At 36.4% G+C, this 24,775-nt stretch overlaps 1 protein-coding gene across 8 annotated transcripts in view; it reads left to right on the forward strand.

Moving 5' to 3' along the window:
• KIAA0586 (KIAA0586 ortholog) overlaps positions 1-24,775 on the forward strand; it is a 120,149-nt gene that overhangs the window by 20,740 nt on the left and 74,634 nt on the right. For 6 of the 8 annotated variants that reach the window (XM_034642397.1, XM_034642396.1, XM_034642400.1 and 3 more), the window contains 11 exons: positions 4,410-4,542; positions 5,284-5,501; positions 6,347-6,419; positions 7,690-7,917; positions 8,873-9,047; positions 13,440-13,637; positions 15,292-15,479; positions 17,030-17,137; positions 18,530-18,610; positions 19,160-19,353; positions 21,315-21,433. In XM_034642397.1, the coding sequence (XP_034498288.1) occupies positions 4,410-4,542; positions 5,284-5,501; positions 6,347-6,419; positions 7,690-7,917; positions 8,873-9,047; positions 13,440-13,637; positions 15,292-15,479; positions 17,030-17,137; positions 18,530-18,610; positions 19,160-19,353; positions 21,315-21,433 (1,715 nt within the window). The remainder of the gene's footprint in view (positions 1-4,409; positions 4,543-5,283; positions 5,502-6,346; positions 6,420-7,689; positions 7,918-8,872; positions 9,048-13,439; positions 13,638-15,291; positions 15,480-17,029; positions 17,138-18,529; positions 18,611-19,159; positions 19,354-21,314; positions 21,434-24,775) is intronic. The other 2 variants (XM_034642399.1, XM_034642402.1) reach the window with 2 other exon arrangements.

A 24,775-nucleotide genomic window follows, 5' to 3' on the forward strand; every position in this document is an offset into this window, starting at 1 on the left:
CTTTTTAAAAAAATTTTTTTTTATTTAGTTGAGAGAGAGAGAGAGAGGGAAAGCATGAGCAGGGGGAGGGGCAGAAGGAGGAGCAAGCTCCCTGCTAAGCAGGGAGCTGGATGTAGGGCTTGATCCCAGGACCCTGAGATCACAACCTGAGCTGAAGGAAGACCTTTAACCAACTGAGCCACCCAAGTGTCGCTCTTACCTCTTTTATCATAGATTAATTGACTATATAAGTGTGGGCTTATTTCTGAACTCTCTATTCTATTGATCTATGTGTCTATTTCTACTTTTAAAGGGTAGTTTTGCTGGATATAGAATTTTTGAGGGGCATCTGGGTGGCTTAGTTTGTTGAGCATCTGACTCTTGGTTTCTGCTCAGGTCATGATCTCAGGGTCGTGAGATCAAGCCTCATGTCAGGCTCTGCATTCAGTATGGAGTCTGCTGGAGATTCCTCTTCCTCTGCTTCTCTCTCTCAAATAAATAATATAATTTTTTTTTTTGCTTGTCATTCTTTTTTTTTTTTTTTTTTTTTTAAAGGTTTTACTTATTTATTTGACAGAGAGAGAGACAGCCAGCGAGAGAGGGAGCACAAGCAGGGGGAGTGGGAGAGGACGAAGCAGGCTCCCAGTGGAGGAGCCCGATGTGGGGCTCGATCCCAGGACCCCGGGATCACGCCCTGAGCTGAAGGCAGACGCTTAACGACTGAGCCACCCAGGTGCCCCTCTTTTTTTTTTTTTTAAGATTTTATTTATTCGGAGAGAAAGAGGGTGAGCAAAAGAGAGAACACGAGCAGGGGGAAGGGCAGAGAAAGAGGGAGAAGCAGACTCCCTGCTGAGCAACTCTGGAAATCAGATTCTTCTATCCCCTAGGATGTGTTGTTGCTGTTTGTTTAGTGACTTTCCTGGGCGAGTTCTGTAAAGTGTGTGTTCTTTGTCATGTGTGGTAGGTCTCTATTGGGTGAGCTAAGTCTGCTAATGATTAGAAAGAGCTTAACTACCTTGAACCTGTAAATCTCTCTCTGAGTGTCAAGGGGCTGTGTGTGTGTGTGCACGTGTGTGTGAGCACACACGTGTGCATGAATGGATGTATGGTATTGGGGCACACTTTCAGTGCTCTGGCACTTTATAAGTCTCTCTTTTTTTTTTTAAGGAGTTTTTATTTATTTGACAGAGATAGAGACAGCCAGCGAGAGAGGGAACCACAAGCAGGGGGAGTGGGAGAGGAAGAAGCAGGCTTCCAGCGGAGGAGCCTGATGTGGGGCTCGATCCCAGAATGCCGGGATCACGCCGTGAGCCGAAGGGAGACACTTAACGACTGAGCCACCCAGATGCCCCATACGTCTGTCTTAATCTTAACTTCCAGCTTGCACAGAGCCTCAGTGTCAGCCAGACATGAGAGATTAGGTTTTTCTCAGATCTTGCTTGGGGATTCACAGAACCCTGTACATGCACATGGCATTCTAGATCCCCAATAATGTGTTAGAGCTTTTCAAAGCTCCACCATGGGCATCTCATTCCCCCGAGTTTTAGTTTATTGTCATGCCTCTTGTTTGCCTCAACTGCTATAGGCAGCTGCGATGTTAAACACTTGCTGCTATTTACAAAAATTGACCGGTGGTTAGGGTTTCTCACTGAGCTAGCTCTGAGTCAGGTCAAATGAAGAGAGACCCCGTGAATGGGACTTTTTGAGGAGCTCCAAACCTGTTCTGCCCTTTCGAGCTGTTGTCAGGCTGTTGGTTTTCATAGCTACAAGGGTTGTGAAGGTGGTAATTGTCAAGGTTGCCACGGAGTTGGAGAAAGGGTTCTTGGAGTGAGGCAAATTAAAAATGCCATAAAGCATGCTGTTCTTACTGAAAGTCAGTCATTTTCTTGATTTGATATCCCTTGAGTTGTTGGAAGCCTTTCATTTCCAGAGTTCTGAAAAAGCTGATTTTGACCATTTTTGCTAGTATTCTCTTTGCTTTTATGGAGGAGCGGATTTTTAGAGGTTCTTACTCCACTCTTCTAGAAGAGCTTCTGAATGTTCTCTTCTTGAAAACAAAACCTTTTTCTGCTCTTTTCCTACTATGCCTAACCTAGTCTGGTTAGAATAATTTTGTATCTTGTGATTTTCTGTGTTAGATGTATTTAATCACTTACCTGATTAATTTCTTTTTTTCCCTACACTCAATTTTTTCTTCCATTGTTTAATTTTTTAATTTTTTATTTTTTAATTAACTTATAAATGTATTGTTTCAGGGTACAGATCTGTGATTCATCAGTCTTAAACAATACACAGTGCTCACAACAACACATACCCTCCCCAATGTCCATCACCCAGTCACCCCATCCCTCACACCGCCCCTCCGCTCCAGCAACCCTCAGTTTGTTTCCTGAGATTAAGAGTTTCTTATGGTTTGTCTCCCTCTCTGGTTTCATCTTGTTTCGTTTTTCCTCTCTTTCTCTATGATCCTCTGCCTTGTTTCTCAAATTCCACATATCAATGAGGTCATTTGATAGTTGTCTTTCTCTGATTGACTTATTTCGCTTAGCATAATACCCTCTAGTTCCATCCACGTCATTGCAAATGGCAAGATTTCAATTTTTTGATGGCTGCATAATATTCCATTGTGTATATATACCACATCTTCTTTGTCCGTTAATCTGTCGATGGACAGCTGGGCTATTTCCATAGTTTGGCTATTGTGGACATTGCTGCTTTAAACATTAGGGTGCAGGTGCCCCTTCGGATCACTCTGTTTGTATCTTTGGGGTAAATACCCAGTAGTGCAATTGCTGGGTCGTAGGGTAGCTCTATTTTCAACTTTTTGAGGAACATCCATACTGTTACCCAGAGTGGCTGCAACAACTTGCAATCCCACCAGTAGTGTAGGAGGGTTCCCCCTCTCTGCATCCTCACCAACAACTTTCATTTCCTGATTTGTTAATTTTAGCCATTCTGACTGGTGTGAGGTGGTATCTCATTGTGGTTTTGATTTGTATTTCCCTGATGCCAAGTGTTGTTGAGCACTTTTTCATGTGTCTCTTGGCCATTTGGATGTCTTCTTTGCAGAAATGTCTGTTCACGTCTTCTGCCCATTTCTTGATTGGATTATTTGTTCCTTGGGTGTTGAGTTTAATAAGTTCTTTATAGATTTTGGATACTAGCCCTTTATCTGATATGTCATTTGCAAATATCTTCTCCCATTCTGCTGGTTTGTCTTTTGGTTTTGTTGACTGTTTCCTTTGCTGTGCAAAAGCTTTTTATCTTGATGAAGTCCCAATAGTTCATTTTTGTCCTTGCTTCCCTTGACTTTGGCAATGTGTCGAGGAAGAAGTTGCTGCGGCCGAGGTCGAAGAGATTGCTGCATGTGTTCTCCTCAAGGATTTTGATGGATTTCTGTCTAACATTTAGGTCTTTCATCCATTTTGAGTCTATTTTTGTGTATGGTGTAAGGAGATGGTTCAGTTTCATTCTTCTGCATGTGTCTATCCAATTTTCCAGCACCATTTGTTGAAGAGACTGTCTTTTTTCCATTAGATATTCTTTCCTGCTTTGTCGAAGATTAGTTGACCATACAGTTGAGGGTCCATTTCTGGGTTGTCTTTTCTGTTCCATTTATCTATGTGTCTGTTTTTATGCCAGTACCATAGTGTCTTAATGATTACAGCTTTGTAATAGAGCTTGAAGTCCAGCACTGTGATGCCACCAGCTTTGGTTTTCTTTTTTAACATTCCTTTGGCTATTCGGGGTCTTTTTTGGTCCATACAAATTTTAGGATATTTTGTTCCATTTCTGTGAAAAAAGTTGATGGTATTTTGGTAGGGATTGCATTAAATGTGTAGGTTGCTCTAGGTAGCATAGACATTTTAACAGTATTTGTTCTTCTAGCCTGTGAACATGGAACACTTTTCCATTTCTTTGTGTCTTCCTCAATTTCTTTCATGAGCATTCTATAGTTTTCTGAGTACAGATCATTTGCCTCTTTGGTTGGTTTGTTCCTAGGTATCTTATGGTTTTGGGGCAATTGTAAATAGGATTGACTCCTTAATTTCTCTTTTTTCTGTCTTGCTGTTTGTGTATAGAAATGCAACTGATTTCTGTGCATTGATTTTATATCCTGCCACTTTGCTCAATTCATGTAGGAGTTCGAGCAGTTTTGGGGTGGAGTCTTTTGGATTTTCCACATAAAGTATCATAGCATCTGCAAAGAGTGAGAATTTGACTTCTTCTTTGCCGATTCGGATGTTTCTTTTTGTTGTCTGATTGCTGAGGCTAGTACTTCTAGTACTATGTTAACTGATTAATTTCATTGTACAGTTTAATAATACACCAGTTAGTACTGTATAACTAAGAAGGTATCAGATTTATGTATTGAAATGTTTACTGAATTTATGACAATTTAAGAAACTTTATTTTTAAATCTTTCGTAGCATTGACACTTTATCCTCTCAAAGATTTCCTTCCTGTGAAGAACTAGGAGCAGCTAAACTTACTGTACAGAGATCTGATGATTTTCTTAATGACCCTGGACAAAAGAGGAAAGAAACAAATGGCATACTCCAGGTAAAATAGAAATAGGATATTAAAATTGATGATGATTAGTAAAGGTAAAAATTATGAAGAAATATAGGAGTTATCAGGACAGAAAGCAAGCAGAAGGATGAAGACAAAATACTAAAAAACACATGTCAACCTAGTCTGTTCTCTTTACAAAACTTTTCCAGAAGCCCTCACTAAGTGATCTCTACTCATGGCTCCTTGGCCACTGCTAGCTCTCCAGTTTCTATTGGAGAGGAGAAAAAGGGGAAGAGAACTATGAATGACCCTGTTTATCTGTCCAAAATGTCTGTCATGCCTACCTAGAGCCAACTTGCTCTTATATTGTTTTAGTTTTCTTTCCCAGATAATAACTTTTATTGGCCACTGGACTGCCCAGCACTTCTATGGACTTCCCAGCCCTATTTCATTTAACATTCACATTAGTACTTCTAAATGGGAAGAAACCTTAATTGCCAACTTTATTTTTTAATTTTAATTTTTAATTGGAGTATAGTTGACATACAATATTATATTAGTTTCAGGTGTACAACATAGGTTCAACAAATACACGTTATGAAATGCTGACCATAATAAGTGTAGTTACCATCAGCCAAGTACTGTTTTATAGCTCTTCAATTTGACAAATTGAGTCCTTAGAATATACTGGCATAGTGTATGGCCCCAACTATAGTAATAGCTCTTGTTTGCATTAAAATAATTAACATGAACTGTACATGGTAACATTCTTGCCTTTTTTCTTTTAAGCCAAAAGAATCTCTGATTATGTCAAGGCTTGCTGATCTTCCGCAGAATTCCATTAAGCTTCAAACAACCGATAAAAGATCCATCTTAAAAGACGCTGAGAAGATTTTGAGAGGAGTACAAAACAATAAAAAAGTCCTTGAAGAAAACCTGGAAGCTATTATTCGTGCAAAAGATGGAGCTGCCATGTATTCGTTTATCAGTGCTCTGTCTACTAACAGGTAAGAGAGGATGTTGGCATCCCAAGGTTATTTATGAAACTGCCAGTTGGATAGGCTTTCTTTTTTTTTTTTTTTTAAAGATTTTATTTGTTTATTTGACACAGAGAGAGACAGCCAGTGAGAGAGGGAACACAAGCAGGGGGAGTGGGAGAGGAAGAAGCAGGCTCCCAGCAGGGGAGCCTGATGTGGGACTCGATCCCAGAACGCCAGTATCATGCCCTGAGCCGAAGGCAGACGCTTAACGACTGTGCCACCCAGGTGCCACCAGATAGGCTTTCTTAATTGTTTTTCTATATGCTTCATTTTGCTTAATGTGTTTCAGTGTTTTGAAAAGTTTATTTCCTATGACAATGTGGACTCACTATAAAGTTAGAATTTAAATATATATATGTTGCTATTACTTTTTATGGGTTTAAATTTTTAAGAATTTTTTTCTCTCTTTGGTATATATCTTCTGGGATCTATTCAAACATCCTTCAAGCATTTGATGAAAACTAGTAATATTGGTTTTTCCTTTTCAGACAAAGGCTATTGGGTTACACAGTAGATTCAAAACTAGATAAGAGGGGGCGCCTGGGTGGCACAGCGGTTAAGCGTCTGCCTTCGGCTCAGGGCGTGATCCCGGTGTTGTGGGATCGAGCCATATCAGGCTCCTCCGCTGTGAGCCTGCTTCTTCCTCTCCCACTCCCCCTGCTTGTGTTCCCTCTCTAGCTAGCTGTCTCTATCTCTGTCAAATAAATAAATAAAATATTAAAAAAAAAAAAAACTAGATAAGAGTCCTGATCTAGGTCCTATTCTCAGAGCATTAAATACTAATTCAAGACAATTCTTTTTCTCTCTTGTAGAGAGATGTCAGAGAAGATCCGGATCAGAAAGACAGTGGATGAGTGGATTAAAACTATTTCTGCAGAAATTCAGGTAGGTGTTGGAAAAAACAGAATTAAGAGAATTCTCAAGAGATAATTTCTAAGTGTCATACTTACTCTTAAAATATCCCTCATGTATAAGTCTACTTAGAATTTTTCATTTTATTTTGTTACTCTTTACTTAGTAATGAGTTTCATTCTACGTAGCAAGTGCTTCTTCTCATAATCATGGTCTTATGTGGCAAATTGTTGGACAATAACTAAGATATGAGTAATTTGAAAGAAAATTTAGCCAAAGCATTTAGAGAAGAAAAAAAATATACTTAAAAAACATTTCAAGATTGCAGCTTTAGAAGCATTGGCTTGCCAAAGTAAAAACACCAAAGTTATTTAAAGGGGAAAATACCCCACAGGATTTCTAAGGTTACTAAGTTTATAGATCCAGATGGAAAAGTACCACTTTCTCACATCCCAAAGCTCATGGTGGATCTTCAGAAATTAGCATTGCAAAAATCTAGGATTGTTGTTTTTATTCGAGGGTCAGTAGTTTAAAGAAATTCTTAAAATGTATACATTTGTTTGAGTAGAACTTGACAGAGTAACCCTGGTATTTTCATCTTTGGGTGCAAAGATGAAAACCAATTTTTTCTGACTATAAGATGTGTGTATATGCTTCCTCACAATGGTAGCAACACAGTGTGTCAGTTCGATTTCCATAGCAATAAACACTAAAATGTATTTTTAAACTTTGTTGTTTAAGAATATATATCTCTAATGTTATGAAGAAATGTTACTATCTACAATGTATGCACCAAAAAAAAAAAAAAATAGAAGATTTGGAGATTAGTTTTGGCTCTGCAGACAACTGGCACTATATGTTACTCTATTACTGTGAATTCATTACTAAGTATGTTTAAATCTTCAAGCTGTTTTAATTTATAAATATTTATTACAGAGTTTTATCACAAAATTGTTTACTTTTTGAAATTTATTTTTTTAATTTAACTTTTTGAATATTTACTCTAGTCCTATGATTCAAACATTCAAAAAATGTAAGATTTATAATGACAAATTGCCCCCCTACTCTTGTACCTCGTCAGCTATTTCTTATTCACCCTGCTCCATAGGGCACTAATCTTTTTAGTTATTGTTTATTCTTCCAGGGAGTTTTTATTCATATGTAAGCCAATATAATTTATTTACAAAGCATTTAAAACTGCTAAAGTATATTTCTATAATAGCAGAAAATAAATTCTAATACTTTAGATATGAAAGCATTACTTGTATATGTTTTAAGTAATTTAAATTTTGATTATGTTAAGGATGAACTGGCAAGAAAAGATTACGAACAAAAGAGATTTGATCAAAAGAATCAAAGGACCAAGAAAGCTCAGAATATGAGTAAAGATATTAAAACTAACATGCAAGACAAAACAGTCAACAATTCAGTAATTCAAAGAAAACATTCTCAAAAACAAAAAGAGGAGCATTTTAGAAATCCCCCCATGAGAAGCATGCCTACTTCAAACCTACAGAAAGAGAGAAAAGAAGTAAGAGCCTACTGTGGTTTTGTGACGTGAAGGTTGCATTATAATTAATTATTTCATTTCCTTTAAGCTATAAATAATGAAGTGAATATGAAAATGTTTTAAAAATATGAAGGACTATATAAACTATCTTTAAACTATTGATATTTAGAGTTTTGGGAATTCATATTGTGGAAAGCAGTGCACAAGATACATAATTTCTTTCTTCTGAGATCTACACTTAGAATTATAATATTTTAGTTATAATAGGTATATCTAGAAATCATCTAGTCCAAAAATTAGATTCTCTAGTTTGTGCTACTCAAATTGTATTTCATCTTAGTATGTATATATGTGAATATACATATTTTTTGTTTATTTTTCTGTTTAACAAATACATCTAGTGCCTAGTGATTGTGAGGTTTGGTACTAGATGCTGGGGAGGGTATGTTTTTGGGTGCCATAATTAGGCTGTAGCTTTCTTAATACCAAACATGGATTGTTGGGCACATTAATAAAGTATCTAATTCAGTGCTGAGCACTTAGTAATTGTCAATAAACGCTACCTTATTGTAGCATTTAGACTGTGATTGAAGGTGGGATCAGGAATGTAGAAAATCATTTAAAGACTTGATTTATGTTATATTACTGTGATTGAATATAATAGGTATATAATAGGTATATAAAATGTGTTTAAGCCTTACTTTCTGGTGCTGAAAATATGCTTAGTATTATAAGAACCTTTATGTTTTTTGAGTGGATGATTTTTACATTTATCTTTCATGTTTTTGAAAACCATAAAACATTAAAGCTACAGTTTGAAAATTATATCTAGAATTTAAGAGTCATTTAAAATAGAGGACTTTTCTGACCTGATAATTCTTATTATATTACTTAAGCTGGCAAAAGAAGGCTTTAGAAAATTGAGGTGTGTTTGATGACTATTTCTTTGGTGAGTTGAATAACTTTGTGTACTTAGGGATTTTTAAAAGCAACCACAGCGGTACAAGACGAGGATTATTTGTTACAAATTTATGGAAAACCAATTTATCAAGGCCATCGCAGCACTCTTAAAAAAGGACCATATCTCCGATTTAATTCTCCATCTCCTAAGTCTAAACCACAGAGACCAAAAGTAATAGAACGAGTTAAAGGTAAGGAACCTCATTTTTCTGTGGTAAACCTAATTTTTATGCTATCAGTGTAATATGTAATGTTTAATATTTTTTCTTTTTTTATGACTCATAAATACTGTTCAAATTATATAATACTTAGGCATGGAAAAGAATCCTTCTAAGAGTAGGAAGAAATAGACTATTTCAAGGCATAAAATGGGAATAAGTGGGGAAAAAATATAGACCAGATTCAAGGCACAAAATAGGAATAAGTGGGGGGAAGGATAGGATTAGGTGGTATCTTCATATAAAGCATGATAAAGTTTGCATTTATGAGATGGTATCTTGAACGATTTAAATTATAATCTAGGGAAAGTGGACATTTCCATGAAGACATTGCTCTATCATGTTGTTTATGAAAGAATGAAGATCAGCCTTATGCTGTATATTATCATAAAAGGGCTTATGTAGTAAAGGTGAAAAAAATTTTTTGGCACTTTAGTACACCACTAAAAACTTCATTTATTACTATATGTTTTGACTCACATCTACCATTTCACTAGTATAGTGTATTTATTTATTAAAGATTGATTTATTTTAGATGGAGAGAGAGAGAGCACACGTGCCTGCGTGAGTTGGGGGAGGGGTGGAGGGAGGGAGAGAGAGAGCGAGAAAGAGAGAGAATCCTCAAGCAGGCTCCCGGCTGAGTACAGAGCCCGCTGTGGGGCTTGATCCCACGACTGGAGATCATGATCAGAGCCGAATTCAAGAGTCAGACACTTAACCGACTGAGCCATCCAGGCACTCCTCTCTAGTATGTGTAAATGTAACTCTTCATTAAATGTGGAGTCTGTTGACTGTGGTCACATTCTGAAATTACTCTGCTTGCACTCTAGCAGCCAGTAAGCTTCAACAGTATGCAGTAACTAGTGGATACCAACTCATTTTTGTTTCTTATCCTTTCTGGAAGTTGGAGCTGTGGCATTGCTTTAGTTTCCTGTTCCTTTCATTTCTAAAAGTTAGGTAATCATATAGAGTGTCCGTTTATCTAGAAATCCTGCTGGAATTATTAAGTATATAGCTTTCAGATGATATTTGCCGTTTCCACTTTTTCTGGCGCTTTGCTATTAACTTATATTTGGGCTTTTGAAAGCCTTTGCAAAAAATAACTTGAGGCCTTAAGATACTTAAAAATCCAAAAATAATTTTAAGTGACCCTTTTAATGGTGGAAGTGACTGAGACCTGTGGAAACATGCTTATTCTTGGGCCTTGGTGCCTGTTATTTTCTGTTCCTGGAGAGCTTTTCCCTCAGACCTTTGCATGGCTTCCTCTCTGAGCTCTTTGGATCCCTGCTCTTAGATGTTAGCTCCTCAGAGAGGTCTACCCTGACCATCCTATCCAAAAAATGATCTCCTACACCTCTCTTATCCTCTTGCCCTGCCTTATTGTTCTGATGTTATATATATGTTTTTAAATTTTTTAATATGCTTTTCTTTTTTAAAAAAATTGAGTATAGTTGACACACAACATTACGTTAGTTTCAGGTGTACAACTCAGTGATTTGACAAGGTTATATGTTATGCTTCATTTACCAGAAGTGTAGCAACCATCTGTCCTGTACATATTATATTCCTTATGCTCTGCCTTTCATTCCCATAAGTTATTCATTCCATTACTAGAAGACTGGATCTCTCACTCCCCTTCACCTATTTTATTCACCCCCTACCCACTTCCCCTCTGGCAACTATGTTTATTCTCTGTATATATAGGTCTGATTCTGTGTTTTTTTTCTTTAATAAAGAAAACTTTATTGAGCATTCAAAGCAAAAATAAAAATTTTTCTATGGGATTGAGGCCTCAGTAGAATAATTTTCTATCCTTGCTATAGACATTTCCTCTTGTAACAGAAGATTAATAATTTTATATTTTATTTATTATTTTAAATTTCAAAAATATAGAAAATACAGAAAACTTTATAAGAAAATATATCCTCTGTAATCTCTCTACCAAATTTGGTAAATTTCTGGTATTTTCTTGTGTGTTTACTTGTTTGTTTTTTAAATCAATTTAGTTAGCCTATACCGCATTATTAATTTCAGAGGTAGAGGTCAGTGATTCATCAGTCTTATATAACACTCAGTGCTCATTACATCAAGTGCCTTCCTTAACACCCATCACCCAGTTTCCCCAGCCCCCCACCCACCGCCCCTCCAGCAACCCTTGGTTTGTTTCCTAGAGTTAAGAGTGTCTTACGGTTGTCTCCCTCTCTTTTCATCTGATTTTATTTCCCCTTCCCTTCCCCCGTGTTCATCTGTTTTGATTCTTAAATTCCACATACAAAAAATAAATTCCACGTATGAAGTTATATGGGTATTTGTCTTTCTCTGACTGACTTGATTCTGCTTTTTGTTTGTTTTTAGATTCCACTTTTAAGTGGAATCATATGGTATTTGTCTTTCTCAGTCTGAGTTATTTCACTTAGAACAATACCCTGCAGGTCCATCCATGTTTTCTCAAATAGCAAAATTTCCTTTTCTATGGCTGCATGATATTCCACTGTATGTATACACCACATCTTTATCCACTTGTTTATCGATGGACATTTAAGTTGCTTCCATATCTTGGCTATCCTAAATAATGCTACAGTAAACGTAGGATACATATATCTTTTCAAATTAGTGTTTTCGTTTTCTTTGGTAAATACACAATAGTAGAATTATTGGATCACATGGTATTTCTATTTTTAATTTTTGAGGAAACTTCATACTGTTTTCCACAGTGGCTATACCAATTTACATTCCTACTAACAGTGCATGAGGGTTTCTTTTTCTCCACTTTCACTTATGTCTTGTGTTTTTTATTTTAGCCATTCTAACAGGAGTAAGGTGGTAATCTCACTGTAGTTTTGACTTGCATTTCCCTGATGATGAGTGATATTAGCAACTTCTCATATTTCTATTGGCCATCTGTATGCCTTCTTTGGAAAAAGGTCTGATGTTATATTTTTGTTTATTGTTTGTTTTCCTTACTAGACTGTAAACTCTATGAGTACAGTTGGTTTATTCAGTACTGTATTTCCTGTGTCTGGAGCAATGCCTATGAAATGCTGAAAACATATATTTTAAATGAACATTCAAGAAAAAAATTCATTTAACTGAATGAATGAATACAAGACAACAGAATGAAAAAAATGGATGTGGTACTAAAATGTTTCTTCCTGGAATCACGAAGCTGTATTTAAAAGTCTAGATTCATAAAATTACTCCCATATTAAAAGTAAAAATGTAGTAATGTCAGGAATTTATTTACAAAATAGTTTCTTCTCCTTTATACTTTTGTTCACTTTCCTCAGGTTCCATAGAAATCAGACAAATTTCTGAGTTTTTAAGAATTCAGGATTCAGGGGTACCTGCCTGGCTCAGTTGGAAGAGCACCCGACTCTTGATCTCATGGTCGTGAGTTTGATCCCCACATTAAGTGCAGAGATTACAAAAATAAATAAATAAATAAATGAACTTAAAAAAAAAGAATTCAGGATGTAATGTCTATTTGGTTTTAATTCATAGGAATAGAAAAAATACAATGATACTAACTCCTGTAAGGTTTTAATAGGTATAGAATTTGACCATCTGTACATAATTTCAAAGGATAAAGGCTAGTTATTCAGAATTATGTCATGAGTAGGGGTGCCTGGGTGGCTCAGTCATTAAGCATCTGCCTTCGGCTCAGGGCGTGATCCCGGAGTCCTCCTTCTCTGGGAGCCTGCTTCTTCCTCCCCCTCTCCCCCTGCTTGTGTTCCCTCTCTCACTGTCTCTCTCTCTGTCAAATAAATAAAATCTTAAAAAAAAAAAAAAGAATTATGTCATGAGTAAAGGTATAATGAGAGGATGAAAAGAAATCCAATTCCAAATATGATCATTAACTTTTTGTACCCACAGGGAAAGAAGTGTAAGCAGTTAAATAAACAATACAGTCTGAATATTCTTCTCAGTCTTTTATTCAGCATTTTTTCCCTCATCATTAAATCATTGAATCTGTCTTGTCATAGTAGTTGTGCAAGTTGCTACATCTGTTCAGGGGTTCAGAAACCATGGCCTACAAGTCAGCTGCCTGTTCTTAGAAGTACTGTTGGAACCTAGCAGCACTCATTTTTCTGTGACTGTAGCGTGACTACTTTCATGTGTTAGTGGCAGAATTGGGATGTTGTCACTGGGACCACATGGCCCATGAGACCAATATGTTCACTGTCTGACCTTTTAAGGGAAAGTTTTTGCCAGCCCCTGGTTTATGTGTCGCTTCTATTTTGAGGCCTTGTGATTACACCTTATTAGATAGAATGAGATCTTTCTGTGAAGAAGAGTTACTGTATTTCCAGCTGGATAGATATTCAAACAAGATTTTAAAATCGCTGCCACCGGTAATTATTACAGGCACTAAAGTCAAGTCAATAAGGACACAAACTGACTTTTATGCCACGAAAGCTGTGAAAAGGGATTCCAAACCATCACATTCTGTGACTGCTGCTCTGCCGGCCGGTGATCAGCAGTACTTGTTCAGCCCAAGCAGAGAAATGCCTACCCTCTCAGGTACACTGGAAGGTCATCTGATTCCTATGGCCATTCTTTTAGGTAAGTCCCAACAAAATACACAGGGTAAATTGTCAGCTCTTACCGGCAGTGGCAGAACTTTCCAAATGACGTGATCATCTCCTTCCTTTTCCTCTTTGTGTTGTGTTTGTGGGTAGGGCCTCAGAATGTGGCTTCCTCCGTGGAATAGTCTCTGAAATAACGGGTTCCCGCTATAGTTTCACTCACAGGAAACATTCCTTTGGTATTTTATAATACGTGTTGTAGATGAAACAAAGTAAAAAAATGTTTAGATATGTTATAGATATTCATACTAATTAAAGAATTCAAATATTTTAAGTGGTTTAATGTCATGTCTTAGGCAAAGTACTTTGAAGTTGTTTTATGTACTTTGGAACTAGGCCGTGCTGGGTTGTGTATTCTAAAACAGTAGCTGGTTATTTACTTATTTGAGGTCTCTTAGACTCATTTTTGTAAAAATTTAACAAATTATTTTTGGTTCCACACTAGTTCTTCAAATCTAGTTAGCTATTTTTTTTTCTTTTAGTGTCTTTGCTATTCTTTCTTAATTTTAATGAATGACTTAAATATGAATATTTTCCAACAGAAGAGGAAATTTTTCATTTTTGATATTATGGCTTAATGGCATGTCACCTTGGTAGCTGTGTCTGCTCAAACATGCCTCCCGTTAATGTGGTAGGTAATACTTATAAAGTCCCTGCTGTGTGCCAGGTACAGATCTAAGCACTTTACATATATGAATTTATTTCATCTACCCTGTAAAACATATGGGAATGTACCAGTTTTATAGACGAAGAAACCGAGGCACAGAGGAATGAAGTAATTTGTCAAAGGCCGTGTAATTCGAGTGGAGCTGGGATTCAAACCCAGTCAGTCTGGCTTTAGAGTCTATGCTTTTAAAGAGTGCACTGTTCTGTCACTCATTATTTTGAAATATAGGAGATAATCGGAACTTTTGAAGTGAAAGCTAAGTTGCTGACAGCTATGATAATTACCAAATAGTGGGAGTACATGCTATTTATTGGTAGTCAATCACTAGTATTTTGTTATTGGTTTTATTTCTGTCCATTGTTGCTGTATAAGAGTTGAGAATAAAAATAACCCAGTATAACACACTACACTTTATTCTTGGCTTTGCCACTTATAGTTATGACCTTTGGCAAATTATGTTGTTTCTTTTTTTTTTTTTTTTAAAGATTTTATTTATTCAACAGAGATAGAGACAGCCAGGGAGAGAGGGAACACAAGCAGGGGGAGTGGGAGAGGAAGAAGCAGGCTCATAGCGGAAGAGCCTGATGTGGGGCTCGATCCCATAACGCCGGGATCACGCCCTGAGCCGAAGGCAGACGCTCAACCGCTGTGCCACCCAGGCGCCCCAAATTATGTTGTTTCTAAGCCTGTTTTCTCAACTGTGAAATGTGGATAATTTTGAGGGTTAAATTAGATAGTGTATGTGAAGTGTCTGGCTCATATGAGTGCCTGATAAGTGTAAGTTGCTGCTGAAAGGATGACGTGGTGAGTACGTTGACAGCAGTGTTAATAGAAGGAAAGGTGATTGCGGATGGCACTTCCTTTCCAGACGAGAGAGAATTCAGCCGTAAAGATCTAAACTGTGTATTTGATTTTTCCCTTAATTTCTGAAATAGATGACTCATCTCTTCCTCAAACTTTTTAGGACAAACCCAAAGTAATAGTGATTCCATGCCACCCGCTGGAGTAATTGTGAACAAGCCACACCCTGTAACAGTGACTACTTCTATTCCTCCATCATCTCGAAAAATGGAAACTGGAATAAAGAAACCTAACGTCGCAATTATAGAAATGAAGTCGGAAAAAAAGGATCCTCCTCAGCTTACTGTACAGGTATGTCAGGGTGCGTGAGTAGAAAATTTTAAGGAAAAAAAAATCTTTGCCTTAAATTTAGCACTTAAAATTTATTACGTTGCTTCATGAGAACTTTGCTTTCATCATGGGTCTTCCGTTCTTTAAACCTGTGATATTAACGTGATGTCTCTATCCTCGTTCTGTATGATTTAAGCTACTTTTTTTTTTTTTTAAAGATTTTATTCATTTATTCGACAGAGATAGAGACAACCAGCGAGAGAGGGAACCCTCTCTCTCTGGCTGTCTCTCTCTCTGTCAAATAAATAAATAAAATATTTTAAAAAAATTTTTTCTCTCTCCCCTGCCCCCTCCCCTCCCGACTTGAGTGCTCTCTCTAAAAAAAAAAAAAAAAAAAAAAGAATGTAATGTTTAGTAGTTACTTCATGTATCAGTAGAAAATAGGAGTCTTGTAAGTGAAGTAATATATGTTGTAATTGCTTAATAATGTGAAACATAGATCAGTTTTAGACTCTAACCTCCCACTGTATGGCACATGAATTCTAAATAGTCAACAGGTAAAAGTACAGCTGTAAAATGTAAAAATAGCAGGATTTAAGATAATTGCATGGAATCTTTATCAAAGCTGAAGCTAAGTCTGGATATGAGAGAAGAAAACCTACATATAATAAAAGAATAGATTTGGATCTATAAAATCTAATACTGAAGCTAATGTAAAAAATTCCTATATAAAAATGAAAACATACAATTAGAATATATGAAAGGATTAATTTTTAACTCTGAAAACTTCCATAAATTAATAAGAAAGCAGATGTAAATCCAGGAATATTCAAGGAACCTGAATAGGACCCTACAGAAGAGGAAATACAGTTTAAGAGCAAGAAAATGAATAATTTAAATCTTTCTAGTTACTTAGATAATGCAAATTAAAATAACAATAATATACTCCATTTAAAAACTTATTGCTGAGACAATTATGTTTTTGATGACATAAATAGAACTCATTTGGACTGCATTTTGGCATTAATTATCAAGAATTTTAAGTATTCATGCTCTGTGACTCAGGAAGTTAACCTAGTATCTGGTTATCTAGCATAATGAAATAATTAGAATTTTAGAGGAAAAAAACCTCCTGTATATATGAAGAAGTTTTTTGTGGTGATATGTATAACAGCGGAAATATTAGCAATATCATAAATGTTTACCAACAGGAAAATGGTTAAATAATTAAGGCATGTATATTGTTGAAATATTATGTAGTTATTTAAAATATAATTATTAAGTTTCTATGGGAGCATGAAAGGTGCTTATAACCTGATTAAAATGAAAAATCAGAAATAAATAGTAAAAAGTGGATAGTAGAAAAGGGAGGATTGAAAATAAAGTTATCTTAATAGAATTTTATGTGTTCCCCTTTATTTTCTAAATTTTGTAAAATATGCTTTCATACCTTAAAAAATTGTTATCCATTGACTTCTCAAAAAAGTTAAATATATGTTATTGATGTATAGATTGACAAATATTTGAATCAAAATGATGAACAGAAAGCTGGATGTTGTGTTTTGTTTTAGGTATTACCCAATGTGGATATTGATAGCATTTCGAATGGTAGTGCTGAAGTCGATCTCTCTCTGCCTAGTCCCAAAGAAGCTTGTCCTCCTCTGAAAACCTGGATACAGGTATTCAGAAATTAATCAGATAGTTTTGAGTAATGTTTGAATATGGAGTTTAACTAATATTATTCCTTCCAAAGTCTTCCATTATATAATCTATTATTTTTTTTTAAAGATTTTATTTATTTATTTGACAGAGATGGAGACAGCCAGCGAGAGAGGGAACACAAGCAGGGGGAGTGGGAGAGGAAGAAGCAGGCTCATAGCGGAGGAGCCCGATGTGGGGCTCAATCCCATAACGCCGGGATCATGCCCTGAGCCAAAGACAGACGCTTAATCACTGTGCCACCCAGGCGCCCCACCATTATATAATCTATTATAATCATTTAAGTTTTAAGGAAAAGATTCAGAATGAATCTAGTATTGCTGATGAACTTGAAAAAGAAAGTTTGTTTAAGATCCTTACATTTATAAACATTGTGAAAGTGATAATCCCTAGTGTAGCTTTTTGGTAATTTAAATTGTCTCATATGTGAAGAGAGGATTTCTGTCTCTTTGGAGAAGAAACCTGATTTAAACAGGAATCAAATTATAGTTTTCTTGAATATGAATTTCATAGTGATGTTTGGAGTTCATGTTTTGGGATGTTACTTTGTCAATATAGTATTGACATGATGCAGAAATAGGCATTTCGGGGCACCTGGGTGGCACAGCGGTTAAGTGTCTGCCTTCGGCACAGGGCATGATCCCAGCATTATGGGATCGAGCCCCACATCAGGCTTCTCCGCGGTGAGCCTGCTTCTTCCTCTCCCACTCCCCCTGCTTGTGTTCCTTCTCTCGCTGGCTGTCTCTATCTCTGTCGAATAAATAAATAAAATCTTAAAAAAAAAAAAAAGAAATAGGCATTTCTCCCTAGTATTTATATGCTATTAAATAACGAAGCTGTAACTTTACTACACACTCAGATAACACTGCAGCTTTCCCCAGTTTTCATCTGTTATAAGCAAACATGGTCCTCGAGGACACAGTTTTAAGGAGAGGGAGAACACCAACAATTTTTCATGATCAGAAATAGTAAAATAGGAGCACCTGGGTGAATCAGTCGGTTAAGCATCTGCCTTCGGCTCAGGTCATGATCTTGGGGTCCTGGGATTGAGCCCCACTTTGGGCTCCCTCCTCAGTGAGGAGCCTGCTTCTGATCAAATTGACTTAAGTTGCATTGTTGATGGAGTCATTAACAAAAACTTATATTTAATTTTTGATAGCTATCGAAATGAAATGTGATGGCTTGGGTACTATCTTGGATTTCATTTATTTAATGAAATCAGTTCTAGACAGGATATTAAAATAAAAAAGTAAGGCCATGTAATTACAAGCTTATGGGTGGAAATATGATAAATTATGTATAAATTAAGAAGATATTAAGCACAACAAAATCTTTTCGAAAATGCTTTTTAGACCCCAGAACTTACAAAGGTAGATGAAGAAGAGGTGAAGTTTCCAGGAACGAACTTTGATGAAGTAATCGATATCATACAGGTAACAAAGCTTAGAAATCATGAGAAATTACTTTTCTAGCAATATTCTTCCATGTGATTATCTTTAAAGACTTTATTATATATATATATAAAATAATTTTTTTTAGAGCAGTTTCAGGTTCTAAAGTGAACAAAAATGAGAAGAAAGTACAGAGATTTCCCATATACCTTCTTATAAGTGCAGAAAGCGGAAGCAGTGATATTTGGAAGCATCAGTTTTATTATGATAATAAATTAAGATAATAAACTTCTAGAGGGAAACGTTAATGTTTTATGCAGGAAAACTAAGTTAACTAGTTTGTTTTATGACTGCTTAAAGTCAACATTGGGTTTTAAACAGACAAAATAATTGTATAATTAAGGTTTCTTCAAGGCCATTTGTATGACAAATGTGTATATTATAAATAACACGATGCCACCTAATTAGAAAGGCTATTGATTAATATTGAAGTGTTGGTTAATTTACCGACCTAAGTTTCTGTCTACACTGGTCACTCAGTAAATGTTAAACAGATACATGAATATAATAGGTTTGTTTTTATATTACCAGGAAGAGGAAAAACGTGATGAAATTCCAGAATACTCTGAACCAATTCTGGAGTTTAACAGAAGTGTTAAAGTTGTTTCTACAAAATATAATGGTCCTCCATTTCCGCCAGTTGCTTCTACACTTCAGCCCACTACTGATGTTCTGGATAAAGTAATTCAGAGAAAAGAAACATTGGAAAATAGCTTAATTCAGTGGTGAGTTTATAGTGATGTTGGTGTGAACAGAATCATAGTAGCAGATATAAATAGAAAATACTAAGTTTTAGTTGAAAATCTTCCTTCTCTCTTTTTGTTTATTAAACTTTTCGTTTGCTACAGTTACTGGGAACTATTTGATGTGATGTGAGGGTTTAACTCGTTGAAGGCATTGTTTCTTTTCTCGCGTATTTGTATGTAGGCTATTATAGCAAAAGAGGCTGTTGTTAAGTAACAAAAGCTTTAAAAATGTACATGTTCTTTTTTTTAATTTTTATTTATTTATTTTTTAAGATTTTATTTATTTATTTATTTTTATTCGACAGAGATAGAGACAGCCAGCAAGAGAGGGAACACAAGCAGGGGGAGTGGAAGAGGAAGAAGCAGGCTCATAGCGGAGGAGCCTGATGTGGGGCTCAATCCCATAATGCCGGGATCACGCCCTGAGCCGAAGGCAGACGCTTAACCGCTGTGCCACCCAGGCGCCCCATGTTCTTTTTTTTTTTTAAATGTACATTTTCTTTAATCCAGTGATTCACTTCCAGAAATTCTTAAGGGAATAATTATGGTTCTGCTACTCAGCCACAGACTACTTAGCACATACAGTACTTACCATAAACAAGGCGTTCTGCTTGTTACTTCTATAAACTTATGAACTCTGTTTTTATCCCTGTTTTTACCTGTGAGAAACTTTAAGTTATGGAATAAACTAAACTGAATAGTAATAGTTATCAAGATTAAACTTAGAAGAATATTTAATGATGTTGAACGATATTAATAATAATTAATGATGTTGAAAAATAATAATAATTACAAGACCTTACTCAAAAATAAATGTGCAGGGGCACCTGGGTGGCACCTGGATTTCAGCTCAGGTCACGATCTCAGGGTTGTGAGATCGAGCCCCACTTTGGGCTCTGTGCTAGGTGTGAAGTCTGCTTAAGATTCTCTCTCCCCCTCTCCCTCTGTCCCTTTCCACCCCTGACTGCCCACCCCTGCTCACTTGTGCACTCTCTCTCTCAAAAATAATGAAACAAACACAGCAACAGCAATAACAAAAAACAGAAATAAATGTGCATAGGAAAAAATTTGAAAAGCATATACCAAACTTTTAGTTGTGTTTATCTCTGAATCTGGTATTATGTATGAGCCTTATCTATTTTTTTAACATATATTTTCTAATTTCTCTACAATGAGTATCTATTACGTGTATAATAATAATTTTTTATCAGCCTCTTAGATGCTCTAAAGAAATGTACAGAAGTGGTCTCCGATTTTCCTTCCACCTCTCCTTCCTCTTTCATTTCCTAAAAATGACCTTGGAAATAAATTGTCTTTCCTTTTTAAGAGGGAAACTACCTGTATTGCAGTCTATATATTTATTTCTTTGAAGAGAGGGCAGTTGGACTTTTTTTCTAACTCTGATCTTGTGTGCTTTTCTATGGGTGCTTTCAGAGCAGGGAACCCAACATTTTAGGTGCATGATATGTCAGATAATCCTAGACCTAAACTTTATTATGAATTTAAGAGGTCTGTTAAACTTTTCATTAGACTAATCAGCAAGTTTATTAAATCAAATTTAAATCTGTCTCCCAGATGGAGATTCTGTTTCATGTGGTTTATTTCACTGGGAGATACATTTATTTTTTCTTCCCAGAGTCAACTTTCAGAATTACTACTTCCACATGTAAATGTTTGTGTCCGTGGGTAAAGTTTATTTTTAAGGGTGTTCTTTCTAACACCTTATACATTCAATCAAATTTATGCATGTAGTATTATTACATTATATGGATCTTTCATTTGTTAACCCATTTACCAGTTGGTGGAAATTTGTAGTCTTTTAGTTTGGGGCTATTATAAATAAAGCTATGATATGGATATTTCCAAGCAAATCTTTTAGACACATCTTTTAATTTCTCTTGGTCATATGGTAGGTAAATGTTTCGCTTTTTATTCCCTAGGGTAGAACAAGAAATAATGTCAAGAATTATCTCTGGGCTCTTTCCAATCCAACAACAAGCCATACCCAATGTCAGCGCTTCAGTCAGTGAGGCAAGTGAACCATTGACTTCTGGCATCGGTAAGTGAAATGGAAACTTTTACTTTTTTTTGGTATTGAAAGATAAAACCTTGGGGCACCTGGGTGGCTCAGTTAGTTGAGCAACTGATCTCTTGATTTCGGCTCAGGTCATGATCTCATGAGTTGTAGGATAGAGCCCCACATTGGGCTTTGTGCTCAGTGGGGAGTCTGCTTGAGATTCTCTTTCTCTCTGCCCCTCCCTGCACACGTGTGCTCTCTCTCACAAATAAATCTTTAAAAAAAAGATAAAACCTTCAAGTCATGGTGTTATGTATTTTAGGGGTCAGGTATTCCTTGGCTGACAAAAGATAGGCTCTTACTTCCAATATTGTTTCCCTGTTGTTCTCTATAGTGGAGGTAAGTTTTCTCTCACCTCTGTATTTCATACTGCAGCATTCAGATTATTCTATCCTTCCATCCCTCCCGCCCCAAATCTGTCTATTACTTCCCATAGCATTTTGTATATATCTTTGGTATGGGAACTATCAGACTGGATTACGATTGGCTTACATATCTGTTTCGCTAGACTATAAATTACTCAGGATTACAGATGTTTCTCCTTTAGTGTCTAGCCTTTGACACCTAGTAAGACTTTAGGTATCCACTGAATGGACGATTGAGCCTCTTTACGGAACCCAGTCATTCTCTTCTTTTTATCCTTCCTCCTGTTCTTCTTCTGTCTTCTTTCCTTCCTTCTTCCTTTTCTTCCCCCTTCTTTCCTCTTTCCCCCCTTCCTTTTCCATCAGCTTTTTTTGAGGTGTAGTTGACTTGCCATAACATTCACCAATTCTAAGTGTGTAGTTTGATGAGTTTTGATAAATAAACATGACTGTGTATTAGCCACACGATCATGATAGAAAAAAACACTTCCATCATTCCAAAAAGTTCATTCATGCCACTTTGTAGTCAGTTCCTCACCCCTCCCAGACCTACTGGGCATAACAGCCACTGATCTGCTTTCTAGCAGATTTTTGCCTTTATTGGAATTTTATATGTATGTAGTCATATAATGTGTAGCCTTTTGTGCCTGCCTTTATTTAGCATAAGGCTTTGACAATCATGTTTTATGCATGTAGTATTATTACATTGTATGGATCTTTCATTTGTTAACCCATTTACCAGTTGGTGGAAATTTGTGGTCTTTTAGTTTGGGGCTATTATAAATAAAGCTATGATATGGATATTTCCAAGCAAATCTTTTAGACACATCTTTTAATTTCTCTTGGTCATATGGTAGATAGATGTTTCGCTTTATAAGAAACTGCTAAATGTTTTTAGAGCTGCTGCTCTATTTTGTATTCCCAGCCAGCAGTGTGTGAGCGCTTCAGTTGCTCTACATTCTCACCAGCACTCGGTGTTGTCAGTGTTTTGATTATAGACATTCTGTAAGCATGTAGAGATACCTCATTTATTTGCATTTCCCTAATGACTAATGATGTACATTTTTTTAATGTGCTTGTTTGCCACCTATACACTTACTTTGGCAAAATGTCCTTTCACATCTTTTGCCCATTTTTAAGCTGAGGTTTATGTCTTCCTATTACTTAGTTGTAAGAGTTCTTTATTTATTCTGGATGCAAGTCCTTTATTGGATACGTTCTGCAAATATGTTCTCCTAGTTTGTATCTTGCCTTTTTGTTTTCTCAGCATTATCTTTTTTTTTTTTAAAGGTTTTATTTTATTCATTTGAGAGAGACAGAGCACAAGCAGGGGGAGAGGCAGAGGGAGAAGGAGAAGCAGACTCCCCACTGAGCTGGGAGCCTAATGCAGGGGGGACCCGGAGATGGTGACCTGAGCTGAAGGCAGATGCTTAACCATCTGAGCCACCCAGGTGCATCCTCAGCATTATCTTTTGAAAACCAAAAGGTTGGGACACCTGGGTGGCTCAGCCAGTTAAGCATCTGCCTTCAGCTCAGGTCATGATCCTGGGGTCCTGGGATTGAACCCTGCATTGGGCTCTCTGCTGGGTGAGGAGCCTGCTTCTCCCTCTCCTTCAGCCTCTCCTTCTGTGGCTCCCCCTGCTTGTGCTCTCTCACTCTTGGTCTCTCTCAAATAAATAAATAAAATCTTAAAAAAAAAAAAAAAGGAAAGAAAAAACCAAAAGGTTAATTTTGATGAATTTTAATTTATCAATTTTCCTTTTATAGTTTGTGGGTTTTGACATATTGTTTATGAATTTTTCTCAAAATCATTAAGCTTTTCTCCTATGTTTTCTTCTAGAAGATGTATAGCTTCAGACTATGCATTTAGGTTTATGGTACATCTTGAGTTAATTTTGATCCCTACTTTAGACCATACACGAAAATTTTTTTTCAGTATAAGGATATCCAATTGTTTTAGCATTACTTGTTGAAAAGATTATCCTTTCTACCAATGAATTGCCTTGACACTATTGTTGAAAATCAGTTGACTATGTATGAATCTGTTTCTGGGCTTTCTGTTTTGTCCCTTGATCTATAAGTCTATTTTTATGTCAATACCACACATTATTGTAATTTAGAAATAAGTCTTGAAATTGGATTGTGTAAGTTCTTCAAATTTGTTTTTTTTTTTAAAGATTTTATTTATTCGAGAGAGAAAGAAAGAGCGTGCTCGTGAGCATGACTGGGGGGAGTGGCCGAGGGAGAGGGAGAGGAACAAGCAGACTCCCCACTAAGTGCAGAGCCCACCCTGGGGCCTGACACAGGGCTTGATGAGGGGTTCTATCTCAGGACCCTGAGATCATGACCTGAGCCAAAATCAGACACTTGGTAACTGAGCCACCCAGATGTTCCTTGTTCTTCTTTTTAAAACATTCCTATGTATCATTACCTTTATTTTTTTGGCCTTCTCTCCAGTCCGGAATCACCCACTTTTCTTCCTCCATAGACTATCTTTTAACTGCCCGAATCCTAGACGTCAGAGCCTATATTTATGCCTTCACTTTCTCATTGCCGACTTTATCTTTAGTCTTTATGGAGTTTTCTGCCCTTCCCCTAATCAAACTCCTCTCTCACAGAATTTGATTGTCAAGAATAATCTTTTTTCCAAATCCTTATCTTCCTACATGACTCTAGCATAGCCACTGTTGACCACCTCTAATTCTTCAATTATCCTACTTATTTTAGTTTCTTAGAAACCATTCTGTTGTTGTTCCTGCTATTTTTTTAATTTCTTTAGGACTTTATTTGTCATCTCTTTTTTCCTTTTACTTGAATAAAAATTTCCCCTTTCTTTTGTTTCTTTTCTTCTTCTTCTTCTTCTTTTTTTTTTTTTCCAGCCTCCTCTTGCCATTTGTTACCCTTGGTCAGTTGATCACCCCTAAACCACACATCTAGGCTGCAAACTTGCAGTTCTGTCTGT

The sequence above is a fragment of the Ailuropoda melanoleuca genome, chromosome 14 (genome assembly GCF_002007445.2).
Source record: "Ailuropoda melanoleuca isolate Jingjing chromosome 14, ASM200744v2, whole genome shotgun sequence".
NCBI classification, from domain to species: Eukaryota; Metazoa; Chordata; class Mammalia; order Carnivora; family Ursidae; genus Ailuropoda; species Ailuropoda melanoleuca.